The sequence below is a fragment of the Strix uralensis genome, chromosome 7 (assembly GCF_047716275.1).
Source record: "Strix uralensis isolate ZFMK-TIS-50842 chromosome 7, bStrUra1, whole genome shotgun sequence".
Lineage (NCBI taxonomy): Eukaryota > Metazoa > Chordata > Aves > Strigiformes > Strigidae > Strix > Strix uralensis.
This window is the reverse complement of record NC_133978.1, coordinates 23,248,310-23,272,976: the sequence shown is the minus strand read 5'-3', so window position 1 is coordinate 23,272,976 and position 24,667 is coordinate 23,248,310. Positions and strand designations below refer to the sequence as shown.

The following is a 24,667-nucleotide window of genomic DNA, read 5'->3' as shown; positions in this document are numbered from 1 at the left end:
ATGGAATGCAGAAAAAGATTAAGAAAAAAAATCACCCAAACTGATGTATTTGCTTCTACTACATATAATGTACATCTCTTCACTGCTTCAGTGAATTTACATAGCTGGAAGTCCCAAAAATCCAACCACTGTTAAAAATCTCTAATTCTCAGAAAGCAATGAATGACAACAAGTGACAAAAGAAACATTACTTATTTCAACACAGTTAGTGTTGTTTGAAAGTTCATTTTATTGTTGTGTTTTGTAGGTGTGATTTGTTTACAGTTTCAGGGGTAATGCCACTGAACTCCATCTTGACAGAGCAACAAAATAACTCCAAAACAGGCTAGAGCAATAAATATCAAACCATTCAATCTAAAATGTATAAATATAAAAGTAATTTCTGAAAATGTAGGAAAAACAGGAATCCATTTTTCTGTTTTGGCCATTTGTAGAGTAACACCTCTATCGTCCATCCATATCACCTCAGATCCAGCACAATTATCTTTATGTCTTTTCCGACCACGTGGGTACATGGCTGCAGAAGAAGTCAACCCATTACTCACAGAAATCGGTTTCAGTAAAACAGCATATGAGGGCTATTGGTTCCTTTTAATTTTCTGAGCCTGCTTAATACTATGCCTATCTATCTATCTATTTATCTATCTGTCTAACATTGGTTGTACCTGTTGACAGGCAAACCTGACTGTCACAGGTATAGACTGCTGAATAAAGCAAAGACTACAACATCCAATCAGAAATAAATTTGTAAAGATGATATTATTTAGTGCTTAGCCTGTGAAATAGGTTATAGTTCTGTGCTATCCTTTACGTATCACAGCATGGGATACCTGAAATGGAGAAGGAAGGTGTGTGCTGCATTAGAACAGGTTGCATGGGGGACAGCAGCAAGGAAAGCATGAACTCTGTTCTCTTCCTACAGTGGCTTCAGATGTGTCTGCCCACATGATAGATTGTTTTTTAGGCATTTAGGACTAGATCGTGTCTTTAGACACTGTCATGACTAAGTAACAGCTTGTACTGGGTCTGTGGAGGAGTTTTTACCAGAAACCAGATGCAGATTAGGATTGTTTTAGTCAAGTTTCATGAAGCTTTCATATTCTCACCCCTGATATTTTTCCTTCAGGAAATGAGGCTGTGACCTTACTGTTTTTGTTGGAAGAGCAATATGTTTTGGGGATTGTACTTGAAAGGATATTTGTATTTGATATGCAATACCAGCAGTGTGTCTAATGATTACAAATGAGCTCAAGTGGCCAGTAACTTCATTAATGAACTAAGTCTGTAAAGGACCACTGAAAAGAGACTATCTGGAGCAAGTCTTAAAATTTTTTGGAGTTGGACTAAATTCTCATTACCCCTACAATCAATGATAAAAGAACAGAACAAAACAAAGAACCCCAACCTTTTCTTCTTTTGAGAAGTAATACTGACATTCTGAGCATCCTACAAAGTAATTTCCAATGTCTTTCAGCATTACGTTTCTGCATCTGATAATTTTATTTTGAGCTATATGAGTTGATCTGTATTTGAAGTGAGCCCCATTTTAAAAAAATAATCTTAATTATTCAAAGGTAGAGAGTGTTGTCTTTCAGATAACAGTGACATTTCTGATAATTCTGACTATACTGTTCAGCCATACATATAGTGTGTACTATGCTATTAAAACATCAAAGAATATGGTAGTTACTGAGAAAGGCTTATGAGAAACCTGTGGAAAATTCTGGGCAATGAAGGAAGTGGGGCTTAATCTACTCATAGCTGCACTTTTTAGAAGCTGGGATGTTCTGTTGGGCCACTACAGTTGGGGAGATGAATTGAATTCTTTGCTTAAAGACTGGAGAGTTTAGGAATAACTCCCATTTGAAACTGTGGCTTTTGCTTGTTCTGAAAGCAGGTAAAAGTGGTGACTAATGGTAAATGCCTCTGGTTAGCCACCATTTGAATGGCAGTGTGTAACACTCATCTCATGGCTGCTATTGACTGCTTAAGACTCCTGATGTCTATTCTTGGTCAGTGAAGTAAAGGTAACGAATCATTAAAATGGGAGAAAAATTAGAAAGCAATCTAATCTGAAGCACATATAATTTCTGCTTGCAGCAGAACCATGGGCAAGAATTTGAATAGTCAAAACCATGTTGGGATTATATACTTACATTAAATAACCTAGGGTCCTTTGTATGTGGATGGAATCCCTTCTTTTTACATGCAGAAACTTCTAGCATGCCAGCATTAGTAAGTCTGAAGATGCCAGTGCTGGAAAGCAAAAGATGAAACGCCTGTTATATACTGCTCTCATACTACATGTCCAAGGTTTCACACACAAATTTCTTAGCTTAACAGAAGGACAACAGAATGGTACTCAGTAACCTTTGATACACAGGAGCCAAGGCTGAGTAACCTTTGATACACAGGAGCCAAGGCTGAGTTGGGTTCTTAAAGGTATTTGATATCAAGGGCAGTTGTATTCCTGTAAAGGAAGAGATCATGAGGGGAAGGGAAAAAAAACAAACACAGTACTGGTGCTATTCCCATTAGGCAGGTTAGCCTACTAAGGGCCAAGGCTAGTTCATACAGGAACAGATACAAACCAGAAACTTAGGTGTTCTGGATTGCATTTCACTCACTGAACTCTAGAGGGTCAACTTAAAGGCTGTTCTCTTTTAAGCTAGCTGTGTAAATGACCAGTAAAAGTACATGTCTTTCCCACTCTTTTAGGTCATCAAGTAATAGAAAGCACTAGAAAATGCACTGCTGATCTAACACTTTGAATATTGAATAAAATGTTAGAAAACCCACCCTTCCGTAAAGAACATTAATACCTGATAACTACGGGATAGCACCTGATTAATAAATGTTACAGATAGGAGTAACGGGTTAGAGTTGGTTATATGGTATAGGCATAAACTATGAAAGAAGTTTGGAAGGCCAGAGATTTGAGAAGGTATGCAGACGTGCTCTGGGTTACAAAGCCTAGTGCTTGTGTACTTGCTGCTCATTCTGTATTTATAGCTCTGCCACCCGAATGGCCCATACAGGAAATTAGGCAAGCAGAACGGGATTCATAGAAGTCATCTACAGCGGCAGAAGGCCAGAAAGAAAAGCTGAAGAAATGCACAGTCTAAAGAATGGAGTTAGTTAGCCCTGGGGCCTTGAAATGCCAGGCACACCAAAGCAGAATCACAAAATTGTTGAGGTTGGATGGAACCTCTGACAATTGCCTAGTCCAACCCCACTGCTCCAGCAGAATCACACTGAGCAGGTTGCCCAGGACCATGTCCATTCAGGTTTGGAATAACTCCAAGGATGTAGACTTCACACCCTCTCTGGGCAACCTGTTCCATTATAAACCTTCACATTAATACTTACACAGTTCCAGGTTTTTCCAGATACTTATTGTTTATATTTTATGAAATACAAAAATAGGATCTTATTATCAAAAAAGTGATCTTTTATCTCTCTATTACCCAAACTGCAATTTTCATATCATCCTACGTCTAACTCCTCTACTTCCTTCATCAGACAGAATTAAGATAAGTCTGTGGTAGGGCACTGGCAGTGAGGTCTCCAGAAGAGCAACTCCTGTCATTACTACTTGGTTGAGCAGAGTATAAAAATAAATACAATTTAAAACCTGAGGCTGGGAAGGGAGGAGGAGAGAGAAGCCAGAAACAACACTGTGTGTAGAGACTGACTGGAATGCAAGTCTAAACAACTTAAAGAAAACAAACTCACAATAAAATATTCCTGCCCTTCATCCCAGTTGACATGTGTTGTTTGCATTTGATCAAATTTTATGATAAGGAGAAGGGGAAAATATCTAAATATTACTTAGAAAAATCAGAACTCACTCATTATGCTTTGGTGAACAAACAATTGCAATGGCCTCTGGCAACATTAGCTGATAAGAACAATGAGTATGAAGATCAACACTGGATAAGAATGCAGTTTGTGTTGGATGTGTCTACAAAAAGAAAGGGAAAACTCAACATCATGAAATATTTCTTACAAATCAAGGTCGACATACATTCAAGAAGGAACGATAATTTGTAACAAGTGAAAGCATCAGTACTTCCCCAGGTTGGTTTCTTAAGTTTCTGTTAACCCAGATTCTACATTGTTAGGGTGGCTTTTCAGCACGAGGTTTATGGAGGCACATTCACAACCAGATGTACAAGCAATTTTCTGATCATGGGGGAGAAAAAGGTGGAATGAAGAAGCACAAGACAAAGGAAAATGACTTGATTGTCCAAAATCCCTAAGAATTAAATTAATATAAAGTTTAAACAATACCATACCCTCCCTCCCAAATTTTGAATACAGTAGAAAAATAAATGGCATTACAAAGTAATAAAATACCCCTAAATCGACATAAACAAATCTGCACTGGCAAAAGCAGGCCCATTGTTTCAACAGGATGACTCAACTGCCTTAAGAAAAACTCATCTGTGGAGAACATTAGTGCTCATTTACATCACTACAATTAGAGCAAATTAATTTGGATTATTCCAATTACTTCTTTCATTTGTTATTTCTGAGTTTTTTTCACACAGTATGCAGATATAGACATAGAAAAGCCAGAATCTATGAGTCATACGTACATGGATCCAACCCAAAGTGAGGAGATCATACTGATCCTGAATACCAAATAATTCTTCCACGTTCTCCATGTCGCAGTAGTCTGGTCCTGCAGATTGCTTTGGCACTATTACATGGGTAATGGTAAATTCATTATGTGTCTGTAAAGCAAACGTTGACTTAGAGTGGACAAATGAGCTAATGAATAAATGCTGAATCAGAATCTGAAAGATGTCAGACTATCTGCTAAAACAAAGCAGTATAGCTTCACTGATTCCAGTGCAGCCATACTGACTTACTGCACCTGGAAATATGCCTTAGCATTTTATCATGAAAATATACAGGGAAATATTAGTAAGAACATGAGATTATTGCATTGAAATGTTCTCAGAGACCAGTGTGAAAAGGTTGTCCTTTAAAACAAATAAAAACATAAAAAAGAGGTTTGAGAATACTATAATTATTTTCTGTGAAAATTGGAACATCACTACTCTTGCTATTCTTTCTCTTTATACAATTCAAATACACTTGGACATCATCTTTAAAATTCTTTGTATGCCAGCATCAGCCATGACATTTTTCCCTACTCTGAAAGGATGTTAAATGTCTTCTAGGTCAAAGGAAAAAAACAGCCTGAAAATCAGATGTTTTATGGCTTGATGGGGGGGATTTTCTTCTTTTTTGTTGCACCATTATGAATTTGATGACTCCAGTAGATTCTAACAGTCTTTATATTTCATTGTCCTGTAACTAAACCTCACTTACCTTAGATGAATGCCAGAGAAAGTACTCGAAAAAGCCTGTATTGTATAGCATGCTGCAAAACTTGCTACATTTTATAACAGCAGCAGTGTACTTTGATCAGATGTTTCAGTATGCAAGCCCATACTGCTGAAGTAACCACTCAGGTTATGATACGAAGTTAATTACATTAAAGACTAATCATTTAGATCAGCTTTTGCTCTGAAATCAATATATTACAGGAAAATACAGCACCATCAAATACATCTTCCCCATACAAATGTGAGGGTTAAACTGTACCAGTTTTCCACAGAGAATTCCACATGTCTCTATTCCTCTTACTGTATTTGCCTCTGCTAGCAGCAGAAACTTGTGACAGAGATCCCTGGGCAAAATGACGCCTCTAAGTGCTTCGGCCAATTGAGCTAACAAAAAAAAAAAAAAAAAAAGAGGAAAAAAAGAGATAAAAAGGCATTTGCAGCTTACACAGTGAAGTTCCCTAAAATAAGGAAATACACAGTTACAGGAAATTCTTAAAAGTGAAAGAATTATACTTACCACATCACAGATTTCTAATGAGAATAAATCTACAGCATAAGCAATTCACCCTAAATTGAGGTCATCAGCCCATAAGATACGCTTACTAGCCTGCCCCTGAGGTGACAGTGAACTGACACCATTTTCCAGACCAGGGCTTTCCAGGGTGAATCACTGCAGGTTCTGCTTCTGTTCGCTTGAAATCCACAGCAAGATTCAGACTTCATTCCACAGGAACGCTAAGGCTCAACGTCTAGATTCATCTATTGATACTCAACTGGAAACATGAAACTGCAACTGATCTCCTCTCTTAAACTGAAGAAATTATATGGAACTGTTGTGTGTACATCAACCTGTTCATGCTTACTTCACTATGGACATCCTCACGGTGAGTAAATACATATGCATATCCAATATGTGGACTGCTATAAGCAGCAAAGAGACAGATAAAATAAAAAATGAAAAAAAAAAAAAATCTCTGCACTTACTTTGAACAGCACCTAAAGTAGCCGCTGGCTTTAAGACCCGATTTACTGGAGGCGAATGTCCAGCGCAGCCAGATGTACCGCTCCTCTCTTTTTTCTCAAGCAGTGCAGTAGATAAGGAAGTGTTCTCCGGTACGGAAATACAAGATAGCATACTTCCATCTATCTGTTCAGACATAACCACACTCTCTTTGATTTTCTGATCTCGAGCTAGTTCTTGCTTCTTAAGTTGATCCTCAAAGAATTGAAACTGTTCTGATTCAAGCTGCTGTTGCCGCATATGTGCGATTCGTTTCTTCTCTGCCTCTATCAGCTTTTGATGCTCTAGTTTCTTCAGCAATTCAGTTTTATATTTGTTCTGAAACATACGCAAAATAGTGACATTCTCAGAACACTAAAAAGAAGCTACAAAAAATGAAGCAATTTGATTGTTTAATAAAACCACCAAATCCTGCCATTAAAAATTAAGGCTTTTGGAACCTGTTTGCTGAACTGGCAAATACAACTACAACCCAAAAATAGTATGATATGGAAAGAAATACAGTAAGGAAGGAATTCCTAACACAAAGCTTCCAATCTGCTTATCTGTGATGCTTCGTATTTTTACTTCAGCAGTGATAGCACTGGCCTCATTTGCCCATTGTAATAAAGTCATTAGAAAATGACTTTTCAGAACAGTGATGGTAAAGAGACCAGACAAAAGTGTAAGCCCTTACAATTTTCAGGGCAACTAGAGATCCATGAGCACATGGATTTTCTGGGTAGATTTCATAATGCATTTTGTTATTTGGTTTTGTTACTGCTGTTTGGATAGATTTGTCGACTCTCTCCTGCTACTTTCTTTCCTCAACTTTCCCTGGATTGCTTAACCTGGCTTTGGAGCACAGCCTCCCCAGCCTCAGACACATTAGGTGCCTTCTGCACTCTGGTCTATGTACGCCCCCTGGCCCCAAAGTCACCTGCTGAACCATGCACTGCAAGGGAAGCTGCAGGTTTCAACAGCCCTTCCTGCTCCTGGTAGAACAGCATCAAGCACCTCCAGAAGCAAATGAAAAAAACCACAGCAAAGTAATTTCTTAAACATCATGAACAAAATCGAGCAGGAAAGAAAGCCTCAAACCAATCAGTGACAGGTGTGGGGGTTGACTTGGATTGGGTTTTTTTTCTTCTTAATTCTCTAGGTCCATTTCAAGGGAAGGAAAGAAAATGTGTTTTTTCTCAGATGCTCCTTTCAAGACAAGTTTTTAAAACTAGAGGTCCTGTTTTCAGTGACTTCAATACACAAGATGCAAGTATTTACTGAAGTATTTACTCAAAGTATTTACTTTAAGTATTTACTTAAAGACTCAAAGAGGATCAATTCAAACTTGAGCACATTCAGAGCCAAAAGACTTTTTTCCACATACTTTTGTGTCTGAACAATATCCTCTTTATAAAACAAAATTCAGATTTTCATAGACTATTCAGATATTCACAGACTGTTATTATGTAAACATCACAGCACGTTTATTTCCAAGCACACAATTGCATTACTTGTTTTCAAATGACCAACTGATTAGATTCTGAGAAGTGAAAAGTCATTCTAAGCAGCCCGTGAAATGATTACGTTCTTGTAGAACTGGCATTTTACTGCCTATTTTTTAAGAAGATTATATGACAGAAAAAATATTCATACCAAAGATTTAATAACCATATAAAACTTACTTTGTTTTGCATGTATTCTTGATATTCTAAAGAATATTTTTTTAAAAGATCTCTCTTCAATTCATCTGTCCGTGGAAATGCAACCTCCTTCAATTTCTTTGGGGTGGGGGAGAAAGACAGATAATTTTATTTTTCATTTTTTAAATGAACCACTTGGAAAATACATTCAGCTGTAATAGAGATTACAAAAAATACAAAATAAAAAAATATTGCTTTTCTACCAGGAAAGAAAGGAAGAAATACACACTAAATCATCAGCTTATGAAAGTTCTATAGTACACTGATTTCAGTAAAGCTATATTAATTTATGTCAGTGAAAGGTGTGACATGAGTACTTCTTATCTCAAGGAAAGATTAGTCCTTTTTCTAGCAATCTATTATCTCTGTTTTGTTTAATAGGTGTGTGACGACTAACATTTTTGTTGTAGGTGTAATTTATAAAAAAAAGTCAAGTCCAACTTTCAATGTTTCAAGTAGGATCATCACATTTTTCTCTGGGACCTCCTGGACAGAAATATGACTGAATTATGTCCATTTCCCAGGGGTGGGGGGTGAGGGGGGAAGTTTATTTGCAGAGATAGCTACACATATAGCTTCCTGTGACAGCCCCGGCAGACAAACCAATTTTGTTTTGTAAAACAAAAACAACGCCCAATGTTTTCTACTGATGCAGAGGCTACTACAAAATAACTTAGAAGCTGTAGGCAAGGGAGCGAAAGAGAGCACATGCTTAATCCTACTGAGTGCCAGAGGAGGGAGCATATGCTAGATGCTTTTTCTAAACAGGGATGTTTTCCCAGATTGTGAGCCACAGTCAAAATTTGGCATGAAGCATTTTGGCTTTGAATATAACATTATTCAGCTTTAACAGTACAGAAACCATGCAAATATGGCAGCATGAAGCAAGAGACACTTATGCTTATTATAATAATTCTCATCTGGCAATTCCAGCTGTTTTAAGCTCAGTATAAGGCTGTATTTGAAACTTCTCTTTCGGGGGGGGGGGGGGGGGGGGCGGGGGGAGAAAGTAAAACTATTTTGTATACAAGTGGAGGAAAAAAAATCTGGTAAAAACTAAGTAAATACATATTCGGTAATAAAGAAAGAAAAAAATATACTTTTATTATTTAGCAGGTTAAGCAAATAATGCACAGACACCAGTAATGCCATATAAGCCTCTTTCCCTCTGTTTGCAACAGTCAGTTTGGACCATCAGCCACTCACATAATTGGGACCAGAATCAAACTCTAGGTATTGTTAAATTAGTGTATTTTTAATATGTAAACTTTCAGGAGTAATGTACCTAGGTTTCCAGCAGTCTACCAACTTATTCAGAGACTGTTCTTGTTCACCTTTTAGAACAATTTCCAGTAATGATCAAGTGATTAAACCAAAATAAAACATGAACGACTAGTGCAGAAAGGTATCAGAAATTCAAGCTGTGGTGGCTGTTGTGGGTTATGTGTCTACTGGAGGAAGAGAACTGCTAGGAAAGAACAGACAGATTCTGGGGGAAACATTTCTTAAAGGCCAGGAAACCATAACCCTACCTTAATAATATCTTGTTTTTCTGGTACTGCACATTGGTGATAGTCTCGGTGACTGGGCAGCTTTTCTACAAACAATCTAGAAAATTAAACATGCATGTGTTTGCCTTAGTAACCAGAGGAATATCCACAATAGCTTTTATGTTGGCAGAAAAATCAGTTTCACCTAACTATTAAACACTGAATTCCAGATGAGTTGGAGCAGGTTTCTACACATTTGTTTAAACTAACACTTTAATTCTTGTATAGACTTGTATGGGACAGATAGGGTAATGACAAGAGATTATTTTCTACATCTGAGTATCTTTTGGTTTTCATTAGTAGTGGGTTGGGTTAAAAAAAGGGGTAACTAGCAGCCAGCACCTAAAAACAGCACTCAAAAGCACCCTCCACCCTAGTCAGTGTTAATAAATCCTATTTCTGCTGTCTTTATGTGTCCTTCGCTGAAATGCTGCATCTTAAAATGGGAAGTCCAGAATGAAGCACTGGCTACCATTAAAGCAGCTATTTTTACCAGACCAAAGCTGCACAGCTAACTGCAGTATTATTAACCTATCCAGACGTCTAAATTATGGCAAACACTCAGCTGCAAAGAGTCTGGAATTCACAGCTGCTATCATTTTTTCAGCAATTTGCACAATGTTCACCTCGAAACCCTCTTTTTATGGAGATACATACATTTAAAATTAAGTGGAATAACAAAGATTTGGTCATTTTCAGAGTATGATGAAATTAAGTGGGGGAGGATGGAGGTCTGCTATTATAAAAATTTTAGAATATGCAAATAAAAAACCCCTTTCAGAAGTAAGAAAATAAACCAATCAATCCTACAGCAAAACTAGCTAGTTAAAAAGTTTAAATCTGCCCCTGATACATTTTTCAGGTGGTTATTTTGATAGTTGTAATGAAAGCTGTCCAGATTTGGGTTTTTTGGGTGGGGAAAATAATCTTACAATGAACATATATTGTGGAATTTGCATTTACTCCTGTAAGAAGCAATAAATTATACTCAATCCTTTTGGAAAAGAAAAGTAAAAAAAAAGGCAAAAAGCTATGTTTTCATGTTTTTTTAAGTGCTGTGCAATACTACCATCTTTAAGATTGGCAGAAGCTCACAGGGCATAACTATTAAAGGCTCAGAAATCTTATCTAAATGTTGCTTTTTAAACCATGCACTATATTTAACCAACATGCTGATAGATATAGAATAATCTGTGGGAAACATTGCTCACAGTATGGCCTGGTACAGTAAACTTAAACCTCTGTATATTAAGTTAGTTCATGCCTGGCAGTTAATAGATGGATAGGACTACCATACTAACAGTTGAGACAAAATTATAACAAAGCCTGTGGTTAGGCTAAAGATCTCCAGAGAACACAGCTATTCTGCAAGAGCACACTAAAAATTTTGCTCCGAATCTAAAAGGGTGCCCTGTTTTCACTGCAACTCTTCATTTCAGTTTACTCAGAATTATAAACTGTAATGACTACAAGTGGTTTCTTACGTTATGAACTTATTATAAAAAACAAAAGCATTCTCCAGGTTTCCCTCCTCCATGTATACTGATGCCATTCTCTCCATCTCTACTCCAGATCTAAAGTAACGACGTGGAGTGATATCTTCATTGATTGTGATATTGCTGCCAAGTTTGCTTAAGGCACGTACTCTCTCTTCTGGGGTCACAGAGATGTCTGTATGGTCAGGAATAGCTACTAGCTTTTTCTGTAAAAGAACAGATATTAGCAAGGAGAACCAGATATTACGTTTCACTTTCAGTAAGTGATCTCATTCAAGAAACTCAAGGGAAATCTTTTTTCTCAAAATAGGCCCTGGTTTCCCCACTGCTAGCCACAGTTGAAACATTCCAACACGTTTCTCAATTGCAAATAAATAGTGATTGCAATTACAGATGAAAAGTGATCTTATCCCCCTCCCCAAATCTTCAAACTACAAAAAAGTCCCAGAAAAAAAAAAAAAGATAAAATTAAATAAACCCCCATAGAAATGATCAAAGGCAACACAAAGTGTGTTCTCTTTAGAATCCCACACACATGAAATTCTACAAGGTTCTGCCTTAAGTTACTGAAATAATATGATGGAGGGCCTGAACACTCAGTCTCCTATTACATGATGTGCAGGGTATGACTGCTGGGTATAGTTCAGCTAACAAAGAACAATAAATTCCCCTGGTCAGTCAACAGTTCACTTCAATTGTTTATTTACAATTTCAAACGAGGCAGTTAGAACCTAAGAAGATAGAACTAACTCTACTGAAGAAGCAGCATAGCTGCTTATTAGAATCACTACCTTCCTGTTAAGTGGCTAAATAATTGGCTACTGCAAGCTGTTTCCTCTTACTTTGATGAAAATTTTTCTATTCAAAATGTTCACTTCAACTTCTTAAAAAAGTTACCGAAAAAAGCTAAAACCTCATAAACACATATATAGAAATAATATAAATTCCAACAAAGCCATCAGGCAGAACATGGGAAGAACTGGCAGCATGCAGGAAGAGACACTTGTAGCTGACAGCCAATACTGCTAAACCGCTCTCTTGAATTGTTTCCTATTTGAAAGAGAGGGTGCTCAGCCATTAAAGCATTTCTTTGTAATAACATACCAACGAGCTGACAGTGAATGGTTGTTCCATGTTGTTGTCTGTCTGCAAACCAAGGAGATCACTCTTTTCCTCTAAAGTCTCCATCTGACTGCAAAGGGCAGTATCAATCCAGTGCTCAGTATTTGCAGCCAGCTGTCTCAGGGTTTATTAGCCCAAGGGAAAGTTGAACACAGATACGTTGATTGTGGTTGTGTGCTGGAAAAAATAAGACAAGCCATTCAGATTAGAAATACATTCAAATGTCACGTAAGTTTGCATGCCTGCACCCACTCATTCCTTCAGTATCACAGTACTTACATATTTAGTAATAATCTAAGTTTTACTAGGCATCTAGAATTTATAATGGGAATGCATGGGGGCTTACAGGACAGTTATGGACTGGATGGCCTCTTCTAATGATATTACAGTGGATTTGAACACAATATAAGAAATTATTTTTACAGCGACTTAAAAACCCCCAAACTTTCAAACATTAAGTGAAAACCTCAAAAGTTCAAAGACTAATCACAGAATCTATGCTTCTTTGAGCATATGTTTTGACAAACATATTTATAAACAGTGTGAATCTGGCATCTTTTTTCCTGCTAAGCATATAATTAAAAATAAAACTTAGCACACAAACTCATACCAGTAATATAAAACAAAAAAAATACTTCAAGCACCATGTGTTCCACCTGCACAGCTTGCTGACTTCAACAACACTCAAAATACAGTGAACTCTGATGAGTCAACTGATAGTAATGGCTCCTTGTACAGCTCTGAACAAGTAATGACAAATATTTAGATATGTTGTGGTAATCAGAAAAACCCAAACACCCCCCCTCTCCAAACGTCAAAAAACAACTCTAAAAGGGAAATATGAAAATTAAGCTCCTAATGTGGTTTTTCACTTCTGTGCACTCAATCTAAACAGATTTGATCCTGAATGTTGAAGGCACTTTATATATTGCAATAAATATGCTTTATGCTTTTGTATAAAGAGTGGGTTCAGCAAAGATATTTTCTCAGCACACCTCTCTCTGGAGACCAGATGTCTAATGTGGTTTTAGATAGTTGCATTTCTCAAGTATTGATTTCTGTATTTGGGTCTTCCTAATTTTTTTCAAAAACTAACAGTATCTATTAGATCAGACTTTAATTGTAACCATTAGTGCAAGTATTACAGGAGACATCAAACTCATTTAAATAATACACTTTCTTTAAAATAATCAGAATCATCCTGTTTTACTTGTAAAAGCCATTACTGCTATATTCATTACACCTTATTAAACCAATCTTACTCTGCTTTTATGGATGACCTCCCAGTCTCAATGAATATATTCTTGCTTGACTCTATACCTAAGTTCTCCATTTTCAAGATTTTTAATCTCATCATCAGGTACGTCACAAGTGTCTGAATTCAACTTCAAGACCTGCTTTTTTGAAATTAAGGTATTCAAAGTGCTTGCATAATTTGTGACAAAAAAAAAATAGAGCATGGCTTATACACTCAAGACATCAGCATATGTTGTGGTTGCAGTACTAATTGTTCTCTAAATAATTTAATTTGATATACATGGAGTTCTGATGTAAATGATCAGCTTGGCAGGAGAGCCTATTCATTGCCTGGTCACAAACTGTAGAAAGGCCCCATGGCACCACAGTAATGAAATATTTTTGCTTTAGATTACACCAAGAAACATAATACCTTATGGCAAGTTCCACCTGAAACCCTTCTTCAGCTGAATCACTGTAGATGTGGTAGACTGTGAAAGAAGAGGGCTAAAAACTTGGCCAGTGCAGGGCTCATGTTAGTCTTCTGCCCATGCAGCTCAGATCCTAAGCAGAAATAAAGTCATAGAATCATAGAATGGTTTAGGTTGGAAGTGACCTTAAAGACCATCTATTTCCAACCCCCCTGCCCTGGGCAGGGACACCTTCCACTAGACTAGGTTGCTCAAAGCCCCGTCCAACCTGGCCTTGAACACTGCCAGGGAGGGGACATCCACAACCTCTCTGGGCAACCTGTTCCTGTGCCTCACCACCCTCACAGTGAAGAATTTCTTCCTTATATCTAAATCTAAATCTGCCTTCTTTCAGTTTAAAACCACTACCCCTTGTCCTATCCCTACACTCCCTGACAAAGAGTCCCTCCCCATCTTTCCTGTAGGCCCCCTTTAAGTACTGGAAGGCTGCAATAAGGTCTCCCCAGACCCTTCTCTTCTCCAGCCTGAACAACCCCAACTCTCTCAGTCTGTCCTCATAAGGGACGTCCTCCAGCCCCCTGATCATCTTTGTGGCCTCCTCTGGACTTGCTCCAACAGGTCCATGTCCTTCTTATGTTGGGGGCCCCAGAGCTGGACACAGCACTGCAGGTGGGGTCTCATGAGATTGGAGTAGAGGGGAACAATCACCTCCCTCGACCTGCTGGCCACACTTCTCTTGATGCAGTCCAGGATACTGTTGGCTTTCTGGGCTGCAAGTGCACATTGCCGGCTCATAGTCAGTTTTTCATCCACCAACACCCCCAAGTCCTTCTCCACGGGGCTGCTGTCAATCCACTCATCACCCAGCATTTGTGCTCGGTATTGCCTCAACTCACATGCAGGACCTTGCACTTGACCTTGTCGAACTTCATGAGGTTTGCATGGGCCCACTTCTCAAGCCTGTCAAGGTTCCTCTGGGTGGCATCTCTTTACTCCAGTGAAGTCCCAAAGAGAATGAGAGACTCTGCATTCATATGCTCCATATGGCTCAGAAATAACAATTTAAAAAAAAAAAAAAAAAAAAAAAGAGAGAGACCTAAAAAGCATATATTTTAAACCATTTATTCACTCATTTATCCATCACTTGTGGATTTTTTTTTTTGACTTCCCCTAAAAGCAACTGGGAGATCTATGATAGCTAAATGGAACACTGGTTTTGGTCTAAAGTATGCATGCAAGTATGACAAACTGCAACATATTCTAGTCATTCAATTTATCAAAAAAATATTGTTCAAAAGCACAGGCTGCAGAATTGTATTTCTAGTCAATTCCCTATTTCAGTTAGCAGCTTTTGAGCAAGAAAACTGCTTTTCAAGAACTTTATCCCTTGGACTTTCTGCAAAACCTAGTGAGGAAATGGATGTTTAAGAGAATGTTCTTGAGATGCTTCCCTATGGAGGACATTGGACATGGCTCACATGCTTCTTTCAACTATTACCACACCTTGAAGACCTTTCAACCTAGCTGGTTGGCAAGTGGAAAAATGTTAGTGCAACAAGTGGGAAACACAAAAGCCACTAAGTGGTGTTTTGGTTTTTTGGAGCCAGTATTCCCAAAGAGGTCTTTGTTAAAGAAGCCTATGGTATCCTCCAGCAAAAATCTCTTTGGAACTGCCACAGTGAGACATTGTGGAACCCTTTACTTGCAAACATTTCTCATCTTGGTTGCCTCTAAGAATATTAAAGTTATAAACATTAAGTTATTTCAGTGATTTTTTTTAACCTAAAGAAGCATTAATAATAATTTTAAAAGTGTGATACCAGGTATTTTAAAGAGGAGACATCTGGTAACAGCAGAAACTCACACTTCCTCAAAATTGCATCAGAGTTTGAAAAGATGAAGAAGGTCTGCAGAAAGCACAAGTCAAGCCACAGTGCGAGAGCTTAGCAGAAGAATTGCTGCAAATAAAAGAGGAAACTGACTTCTTAAATTTGGCTTCAGGAACACATTAAAAAACAGACACCGTAAATAGAGAAGCAATACTAGGATGAATTTGTATCACTTTTACAAAAATCTCAAATAAGTCTCAAATATATTAGCTATTATAAGTGGCAGCATAGTTTAAAAAAGAAGTCATCCTAAAAAGAATATGGGCTGTCTTATGACCGCAGTCCAATAAATTATCCTTAAGACGTGGACACAGTAGCCAGAATTATAAATGAGTAAAATGCAGAAAGTTAAGCTTTACTAAAAAACCACAGGCATGCCTGCCAGTTCCCTGAAATGTCTCTGTGCATAATGTTCCTCATGGTGCAGCTTCACAACCACCTTCAGCTGGTCGAAGGCCATGAAACTGCCAAGGGGCTCACCTCACCCCCACCATACTTTATACTTCCACTTTGTTGACACCAGTGACTTCAAGGCAAGTTGTAGCTGATCCAAATTAAAATCAAATGGACTTTTAAAATTCCTTCTCAAACTCAGGATGCAATGGAGAAGGCAGAAACATGAAGCCAGCAAAACAGAGGCTTGCCCCTTTCTGAGGCAGTGCTGTCCTAGATTGATATGAGCTGGCTTTGAAAATGCACCTTAAGAGCTTGTACAGGGCCTACAAGAATTGCCTAGTCTTGATGAGTGACTCTGTCTTCTGGAAATACATTAATATTTCACTCTACAAGAGCAAAGAAAATTCAAATATAAAACCTCTCTGTGTAACTGAAACTAATTATATTCAAATATACAAAATAGTTATGCTAATACAGTGAACTACATTTCAACCCCAACCACAGGGGATAAGTAGCAATGCTAGCTTGGATCAGTCTTAGTCTAATAGAGTGTAAAGTGCTCTAAATTTTAAGAGTAAAGATACATTTTTCTGCTTTATAATTTCAGGCACTCCAACTAACTTAGATGGACTTAGGTAATGTTTGATTGAGAAGAAATGTCTGTACATGCAAATCAAGCCTTTTCTAATGATGAATTTTTTGAGAGTCATTGTCAGAATATAAAAATTTAACAACCACTCAAGGGTTAAGAAACTTTTATTGATTTCATTGGTAATGGCACTCCCCACCAAATCCCATTTCCTCCTCAGAAAACACTTGTTTTCCTGTGTGATTATGCTTGATTTTCTATGTGCTTATTATACTCTGCATTAACCCTCTGTAAAATTCAGCTTTATTAAATCAAAGGCATTCAGCCACAGAAAACAGAACAAAGTGAGAAAAACAGCATTTTAAATGGCACTGAAAGTCATTCTTTCTGTTCAGGCTAACAAGCATGGTACCAAGTACCAGAGAACTGAAAATCAGACAGAGCAATTTTAACCTAAAAGTATATGTAAATAGTAATACATGATGATAGAATAAGTATATCAAGACATATCAAGTACTTCAAGACTAGGCTAATAAGACAAAGGTGGTATGAGAAGAATGCACACACAAACTCTCGTGGCTTTCTGAGAGGTACAATACCATCATTCATCACAAACTCTCCAATGCCCTCACAGTTTGCTGCATGCTAGCATGCTTCAAACAGCTGCCAGGAGGGATGGATGTGGACAAACAAGAGCTCCTCTGCCTGCACTCAGAGACAGAAGCATGACCCAGCTAAGTTTGCAAGCTACATGACTGTGCTCTGATAGCGAAAGGTGGTACACATGGCTGCACAGCAAGGCTTATTAGCCCAAATGAAGTATGAACTATTTAAGTTACACAGTTTGTGTTTGCAATGCTTTGTGTGGAGCCAGCTCATAGGCTGGGCAGAAAGAGCTTGTCTCAGTCTTCATGCATTCCTATGATGGACTGAGAAATGTCTATTTAGTGTATGTCCTTCACTGATACAACCTGACTATGTGAGATGACTGTACCAGCAAAGACAATGAAGCGAAACAGGGCCATGTTCTGCCAAAGGATGCACGTGGCGACTGGCAGTACCCCAGCCGGAGCTGCACTGCTCAAACTTTCTAGGGAAGGCACAGTCACAAAGAAGAGCTCAGAGTACCAATACCTCCCAGAAACTAGCTGACTGCAGAGCATGAGGACTGAATTTCAACTCCTTATCATCATCTTGAGGCTGCTTTTCTTTCTTCAGTTCTTCAGAAGAGTTTTTTAAATGTTGCATGAGTTTTTCATATTTACAAACAAGTAACTGCCTAAATTCAGTATTAGGTTTATCACTAGTTTCCACTTTGTAACATTACTTTGAAACATTGTTACTAGTTACTTATCAACATTAGTTTCCCCTATGTAACATATTTTTAAATTCCAAGGGAATTAGTCATAACACAATGACTTCACTGTGTTCAGAACACTTGTCAATATTTTGACTATCGGTCTTCACTAAAAAGCTGCATTAAAGAGATCACTGGTAAAATTTTCCAAAACACTTTTTTCATTCAAAGCTTAGGTTCTGTTAAGAATAACAGGGACTTGGGGCATTAGTGATGATTTATTCTTTCATATTTTTTAATAGTGGATTATTTAAAAAATACTCATTCTTTTGTTTTGATATTTTGGTGGAATGTAAAGCCCAGATGTGGTTCCCATCAAAATCATTCAGTTCAGTTCACTGGGATCAGGTTCTTTACAGTATATCTAGAAATATTTGTTAATATAGGAGCTAAAATGTGGAATAGTTCTGCTTTTTACAAACTACTAGAGAGCACTGTTTTGCATTCATCTCATGGTAAGAAAAAGCTTACTTTAATATTGCCATGAGAAGTTAAAACAGTAATACTCCGTTTTATTATACTAGGAAGTGCAATGATTATAGAATCCTAGACTAAAAATGTGTCTCAAACAGTAAAGGGGTCAGTTCTCATTAAAATAGCCAAATTAGCAAGTGTAAAAAACACCTTTTAATTACCCATAATGGAACTAAATTGTCTCAGCAAACTTGAAATAGGGCACATCCAGTGATTGCCAGATGAAGATAAAGGACTGTTTCATGCCAATAAGTCACCCATGAGGCAGATACTTGTACTTCTGTACTTTGAAGTGAATGTTCAAGTGAATTTGGTGAAAACCAGGTTAGAAATACAGGCACCTAACTCATTCAGCTCTTCTGAAATGCCAGGCCATGTATTGGCACAGCACATAATCATTTATACACACACTTGGGTTTGATATAAAATATGCTAAAAACCAGTCTAAATAGCAAACTGCCTTCTGTTGGTTCTCTCCAAAAAGAAATAGCATGTTCATCTGTCAACATGTTTTTTGAAACAACCGTTCACTGTAACAGCGAGTGATTCAGCTAGTATAGTTAGCAGTCTCTTCTGGAAAAAATCAACAAAGCACTGAATGTTGTGGCACGATCATTCTCTTGTGCAGAGAAAAAAACTGAATCAACCAAAACCAACAGAATGGCCTTTCAATGAAAAGAAGCACTGCAAAGAGCTGCTTGCCAAGAACCCTGCATCTTTCAATGGAGGAGTTGCTCTTCACAGTAGGAGCTACTAAGCTTGGCTCTAGAAAAGCTTGTCTCAGTAATGGTTCATAATTTAACACTGCCCCTTAGCTCCATGGCTCCATTTAATCAGCATTGCCAAGATCTCCTCCCAGGCTCCACTAGCTCCCAGAGGCAGCTGCTGAGCTGTACAATCATCTCTCCTAGAAGTGGGTCAAGGTTATATCCTGTTTTTCACCTACTGTGAAGGACCAGTCCTACCCACCTCCCAACACACTGCCTAGAGGTCTCTCTGCAGACTGTGTCAGTGGCGTACAGACAGTAGCACCTCCACCTGCTTGGGTACTGAGAGGGAGAAATCACGTGCAGAGGAGATCCTCCATGCCCAGATCTGCCAAACACAAGTCTTGCTTATATGGTTACACTACTCAGTGATGTATCTTACATCCAAAACTGAGCTTTATTTTCATCTAAAGAAAATGTGGGTGGCACAATGGCCTGTTTCCCCACAGGTAAAATAGAACAATTATTTGAGGACTCTAAAAGTTGTTCTGCAAATATTTGGATGATTGCATTTAGTTAACATAGCTACTTCAATATCAACTGGCTGTTTTCTAGGGACAGTTATCCTTTTGGAACAGATACAAACATTACTTCATTAAGCAGCTATATCAATAAAATTAGATTGCTACTGGGTCTGCTAAGACTCTGATAAACCACTACACTACAATATGCAGACAACATCCAACATGACACATGCAAGAACCTGACTTTTAGTCCCTACAGAGAATATGAATGTAGAACCTACAGTCTTTTCCCATTGCTTCAGAGCACAGGAGACCTCTGACCTAAATTTACCTATGTTCTCATTCATTTTTATGCAGACTATTTTGAAGTCAAAATCTAGTATGTTTGTGCAACTACAACATAACACTATGTTTTTGAGCTGTACATATAGGTGGTGGCTTGCTAACAGATTCATTAATATGCTCTGTCAACAAAGATATTAGTCACTTTTAAGAGAATGTGCTGAAAAACAGACTGGGAATATTGAACATTGAAACATGCACCTGTGAACCGACAGTTCTTTCTCTTGTGGTTTCTTGTGTCAAAACAAAACACAATCCCTCCCTCTCCCTTTTTTTGGTAACACCGTTCTGTTTCAGCAGAAAAGCATTTTTAACATCATGGATAAAGTATCACCAATGTTGGAATGTCTTGGATTACAAGCAATAGCCTTCTTAGGCAATCACTTATGCAACACAGAACAGCATCTTTCCAGTCACCTACTAAAAGGATGTTTTAGACATGATGTAGAAAAGCAGTGCCATTTCCTTCCTTTAGGAAATCTACAGCAATCCCCCATCAAAATTAGTGTACCAGGGCACATTAAGCCAGAAGAAGGCAGAAATAAGAGAAATAGCTGCTGTTATATAATTTGTTCTTTGATGATTCAGCTGAAATACTGAAAAAAAGAGATACCTGCATAACATCACTGGTAAAACTAACTTCCACCATGAAGACAAGAAGCTGTGTTGCTACGGGAAACAAATGAGAGGCTAAAATCAGCACAGAGGTCTACAACACTTCATAGACTTCCAAGAAACAAAGAAAGCATGATTCCTAGCAAAACCTCAGGTTTCACAGATTTTTCTGCCATAGCCCTATTTCTCTCAAAGTCCCACTAGAATAGAAGGGTTAAGAACCTTTCTGTTCTTCCTATAAAAGGTAACAATTTTTCTGGCAATATTTGCTACTTAATTTTATAACACTTTCAGACTCCATAGCCTCTAATAAGGAGGTTAATTGGATGAGGTTAATCACTTGTTAATTGGGCAAGTAACTGGTTGCAACAATCAACTTGTGTTTCTATCTGATGACAAATTCCCATTCTGTCTTGCTTCTTATGGTTCATAATGTAGGTGACAAAAAAAAAAGGAGAATTAAATTTAATTGACATTTCTGACGTACAAATTCACAGTTCATCTGAAGTCTGTTAAGTTGCCTATAAAGAATGAAGCTTGTCTTGTTGCCTCAAATCTAGAAAAAAGTAATTTGGGGCATTAGTTCTATAGATTCTGACTATTTTGTACACTAATGGTTAAGTAAGCAAAGTGCCGGTAAAAAACTGATAGCGATATTACCTACAGGATGGAGTGTGGTCAACCAGTACAAATAACTACCAGTTAATCTGTCATGTTTCTGCAGTACAGTGCTTATAGTAAGATAATACAGTTAGTTGATTTCATAATGAAGTCTTTGACCTCCTGCCCTATCCTAGATGATTCAGGATGTCTCATGTTATGAGCAGATGGGGAAAAAAAACCAGGAATGTCTGGTTCTACAAGAAGAATTTGGTGTGCTTTAGACCATTTTTTCTACTTGGATAGTTACAATATTTATTTCTCTTCTTTAAGTTTGCCAAGATTGACAATGGTAAGCACATGTTTTATAGCAGCACTGACTGTAACACAGTCAGCTCACAGGGCTTCTCAAAAGTCAGCTGAATTATCCAGAATATCAAAGCTGAGCATGATGATTTGTGGCTAACATTTATACACTTGCAGGCCGAGAGGCTATTCATCTCAGTGAAGCTACGCACAGAGTATCTTTGAGTCTATTTCTAGATTATTTGCTTTTCCCTTCAGGATGAGTCCAATGATCTTTGCAGCCTATCCAAGCTCCTTTCCATATCAATGGAGAGAGCTAGACATCTCTGAAGGCCTTTTCACAGTGGTTCAGAGATGCTAAAAGAGGAAGATACTTTCTAGTTGATTATGTATCCAGCCCACAGCTTGCCTAGTATGTTGTGCTCAACTGTGAGTCATCTAGAGCTGCCAGTAGGAAGTGGTAGGCAATGGGTTGTGTCTGAGCAGGTGTCTGACTCACAGCATTATCATGAGGTATCATCATCCATGTAAGACTGAAAATGCTGGATTTTTATAAAAGGGATGCCTATGTAACAATAGCACTAAGCCACTACACACAGATCATTCAGGAACTGTACAAGCAAGATAATTTGCTTTCATGGACTGATACTCTATTTATAATGGAAACTATGACCAGAAAATATGTTTTCTGGCATGACAATCTAAATGTTAAATATTTATTAAAATGATATAGACAAAGACTTTCATTACATGGCACCAAACTAAGTTTCAGAACACAAACTGGAAATGTAACCTTTGATACAGAAGTAAAATCTCAGGAGTCAGATAAGAACAAGTCCAGCAAACAGAGACCAAATATTTATTTTTATACAGCATTTGTTCAGTGTCTTCATGCATAAGTCACCTTGCCACTCCCTCAGCATTTGGAGATTTCATGACATCCCTCACCTTGAATTATATACTTCCTCAGCTTGCTGATTAACTTCCAGGAAACGCCTTAAGGCCTGACCTTGAGAATGCTTCACACACAAAAAGAAAACCACATCAGAAGTGCCTTCATAGTATCCCCATAGCAATATCAGTAATACACATGATTGCAGGATTGATCAAGACACTGAACCCTATTTTTAAATATAATACTACAAACCCCCCCCCCTGCACTTACACACATTTAAAATACTATTAAAAAACCATAACTATTAAGTTTGCACCCACAGAATTATACAGGATTTGGGAGGAATGCTTCCTACACTGTCCTGTGATCTGTGAAACTCTGGACTTGTCAACACTGGCCTTTGGGTTAGCTATTCATATCTTTAGATACGAATATCTTTTATATTAATATCTTTCTAGACATGCAATATATCAGGGAAAAATGCATTTAGCACGTCAGAAAATCCAGCTGTTACAGAGTAACACAATATATTGCCTCAGCAACACCTGCAACAACAAGCCTGGCCTCCATTCTCCCAGGAAGTTCTGAGTCTGTGTCCTGTTTTCTAGGACCTGATGGTCCAAGGCAATTTATCAAATATATGCTAACTACAGCTTTAGATGGTCAACCACTTTAGCCTGCAATGAGGAGAAAACCTATGTCTGTGAAGACAGAACTGTCTCAAAGTCAGTCTTTACCTGAGGAATGAACTCCCTGGGAACTACAGTCCATCCAAGAACCTCACTCATAATCTCACCACTTTCCATTCTCAGTAAAAGGTGGGGGTTTTCCTGCCCATAACTTCTCAGACAAGCATTCCAAATCATGTGCATATTAAATAAATAAAGAATTCCAAACCAAGAGGAATTCCCCCTGAAGAGACTTTCTGCCAACCTTTTGAAACGGGACAGCGCATGCACGTGTGAGAGAAGTGAATTATCCTCGGTGCACTTCAGAGCGACACCTTAGATGCTACAGAGGCCGGAATTAGGTAGGTACAAAATGAGGTACATAAGCAGAAGTAGTTTATGAAAGAGCTACCGATTCCTAGCAAACACAATTTCTTCTTTATATATATATATATATTCTTTTACTTTCTGTTCCGACGATAATCTTTTGCATGTATATGGAAATTATTTTAAAATAGAGTACCGTTATAAGTTTGGTCTCTCTCTGAAACACGACAACGTTCTGAACTCTGCTCCCCACCACCCTATAATCACCTATTTTTGTAGATGCAGTGAACTCAGCAGCTTCACCCAGCCCCGGCTGGCTGCTCCCGCGCCTCCCCGCACGCCCAGCAGTTGCCCGTGACACCGCGATGCCCACGCTGCATCCACGCACCCAGCGCCGCTCCCTCGCTCCTCCTCGCCCCCCGGCGCGCCCGCCCGGGGCTGTTCCCACGCCAGGCCCGCCCTGCCTACAGGAGGGCGGTTTCCGACGGGCCGCTCGGGGCCGCCGCACCTGATACCCGGGGCGGGGACGGGCCGGACCGACCGCGCACCGGGGACGTTCGCCAGGGCAGCGGAGCCGACGGAGCTCGTACCGGTCACGGCTCCCACCGCTCCCCGGCCCCGGAAAGGCAGCGCACGGCGCGCCGCCGCCCCCTTCTCCCTCTGCCCGCAGGGACCGTTGGCGCAAAGCGGCGGGATGGAGGCGGGGAGGCGGCGCCTCGCCAGCTCCCTGCCCGGCGCTCCCCACGCCGGGGAAGGCGGCGGCTGCCGCTGCTTACCGGATCTCACATCCGTGCGAGCGGCCCCGGCGGCCGGTGCTGGAGACAAAGCGAGGGGCGCCCGCCCCGCCGCCGGGGTGGGGGGTGGGAGGGGGGGAGGCAGGAGCGGCGGGGCGGCCTGGGCCTCCGCCGCCCGGCCTCTCCCGGCCCCGCCCCGCCGGGACTCGGTGCCCTGGGCGCCCTGGCGCAGGAGCTCGGCGGGCGGGGCGGCAGGTGCCGGCGGCGAGGAGCGGAGCCGAGCGCAGCGCCTCGCGCCGCCGCAGCCGGGCCAGGTTACGGTGCGGGGCGAAGGGCGGAGCCTGCG

General features: G+C 39.2%; 1 protein-coding gene across 4 annotated transcripts; it reads right to left on the bottom strand.

Annotated features, from left to right (window-relative positions):
- Positions 1-209: 209 nt before the first annotated feature.
- On the bottom strand, positions 210-24,605 carry STAMBPL1 (STAM binding protein like 1). Of its 4 annotated transcripts, none has more exons than XM_074874878.1 (12): positions 14,795-15,218; positions 13,901-14,031; positions 12,214-12,408; positions 11,098-11,315; positions 9,596-9,671; positions 8,046-8,141; positions 6,345-6,699; positions 5,662-5,744; positions 4,602-4,739; positions 3,852-3,964; positions 2,157-2,256; positions 210-517 (listed from the first exon to the last, which is right to left on the bottom strand). In XM_074874878.1, exons 3-12 carry the CDS (start codon positions 12,295-12,297, stop codon positions 461-463), a joined length of 1,320 nt encoding a protein of 439 aa, XP_074730979.1. In that variant the 5' UTR covers positions 12,298-12,408; positions 13,901-14,031; positions 14,795-15,218; the 3' UTR covers positions 210-460. The 4 variants fall into 4 exon arrangements, with proteins under 4 accessions (XP_074730979.1, XP_074730976.1, XP_074730975.1 ...); XM_074874875.1 differs by having other exon boundaries at positions 5,620-5,744; positions 14,607-15,215; XM_074874874.1 differs by having other exon boundaries at positions 5,620-5,744; positions 14,795-15,215.
- Between the last annotated feature and the right edge of the window lie 62 nt (positions 24,606-24,667).

What these genes read in the sequence shown, in the direction of transcription:
- STAMBPL1 (XM_074874876.1), bottom strand. Translation starts at nt 12,297, where the DNA reads ATGGAGACTTTAGAGGAAAAGAGTGATCTCCTTGGTTTGCAGACAGAC. An exon ending in CATTCACTGTCAGCTCGTTG is followed by an intron (nt 11,316 to 12,213) that starts GTATGTTATTAC and finishes GTTCTTTTACAG; the next exon opens with AAAAAGCTAGTAGCTATTCC. An exon ending in TGTTCACCAAAGCATAATGA is followed by an intron (nt 2,257 to 3,851) that starts GTGAGTTCTGAT and finishes TTTGCTTTCCAG; the next exon opens with CACTGGCATCTTCAGACTTA.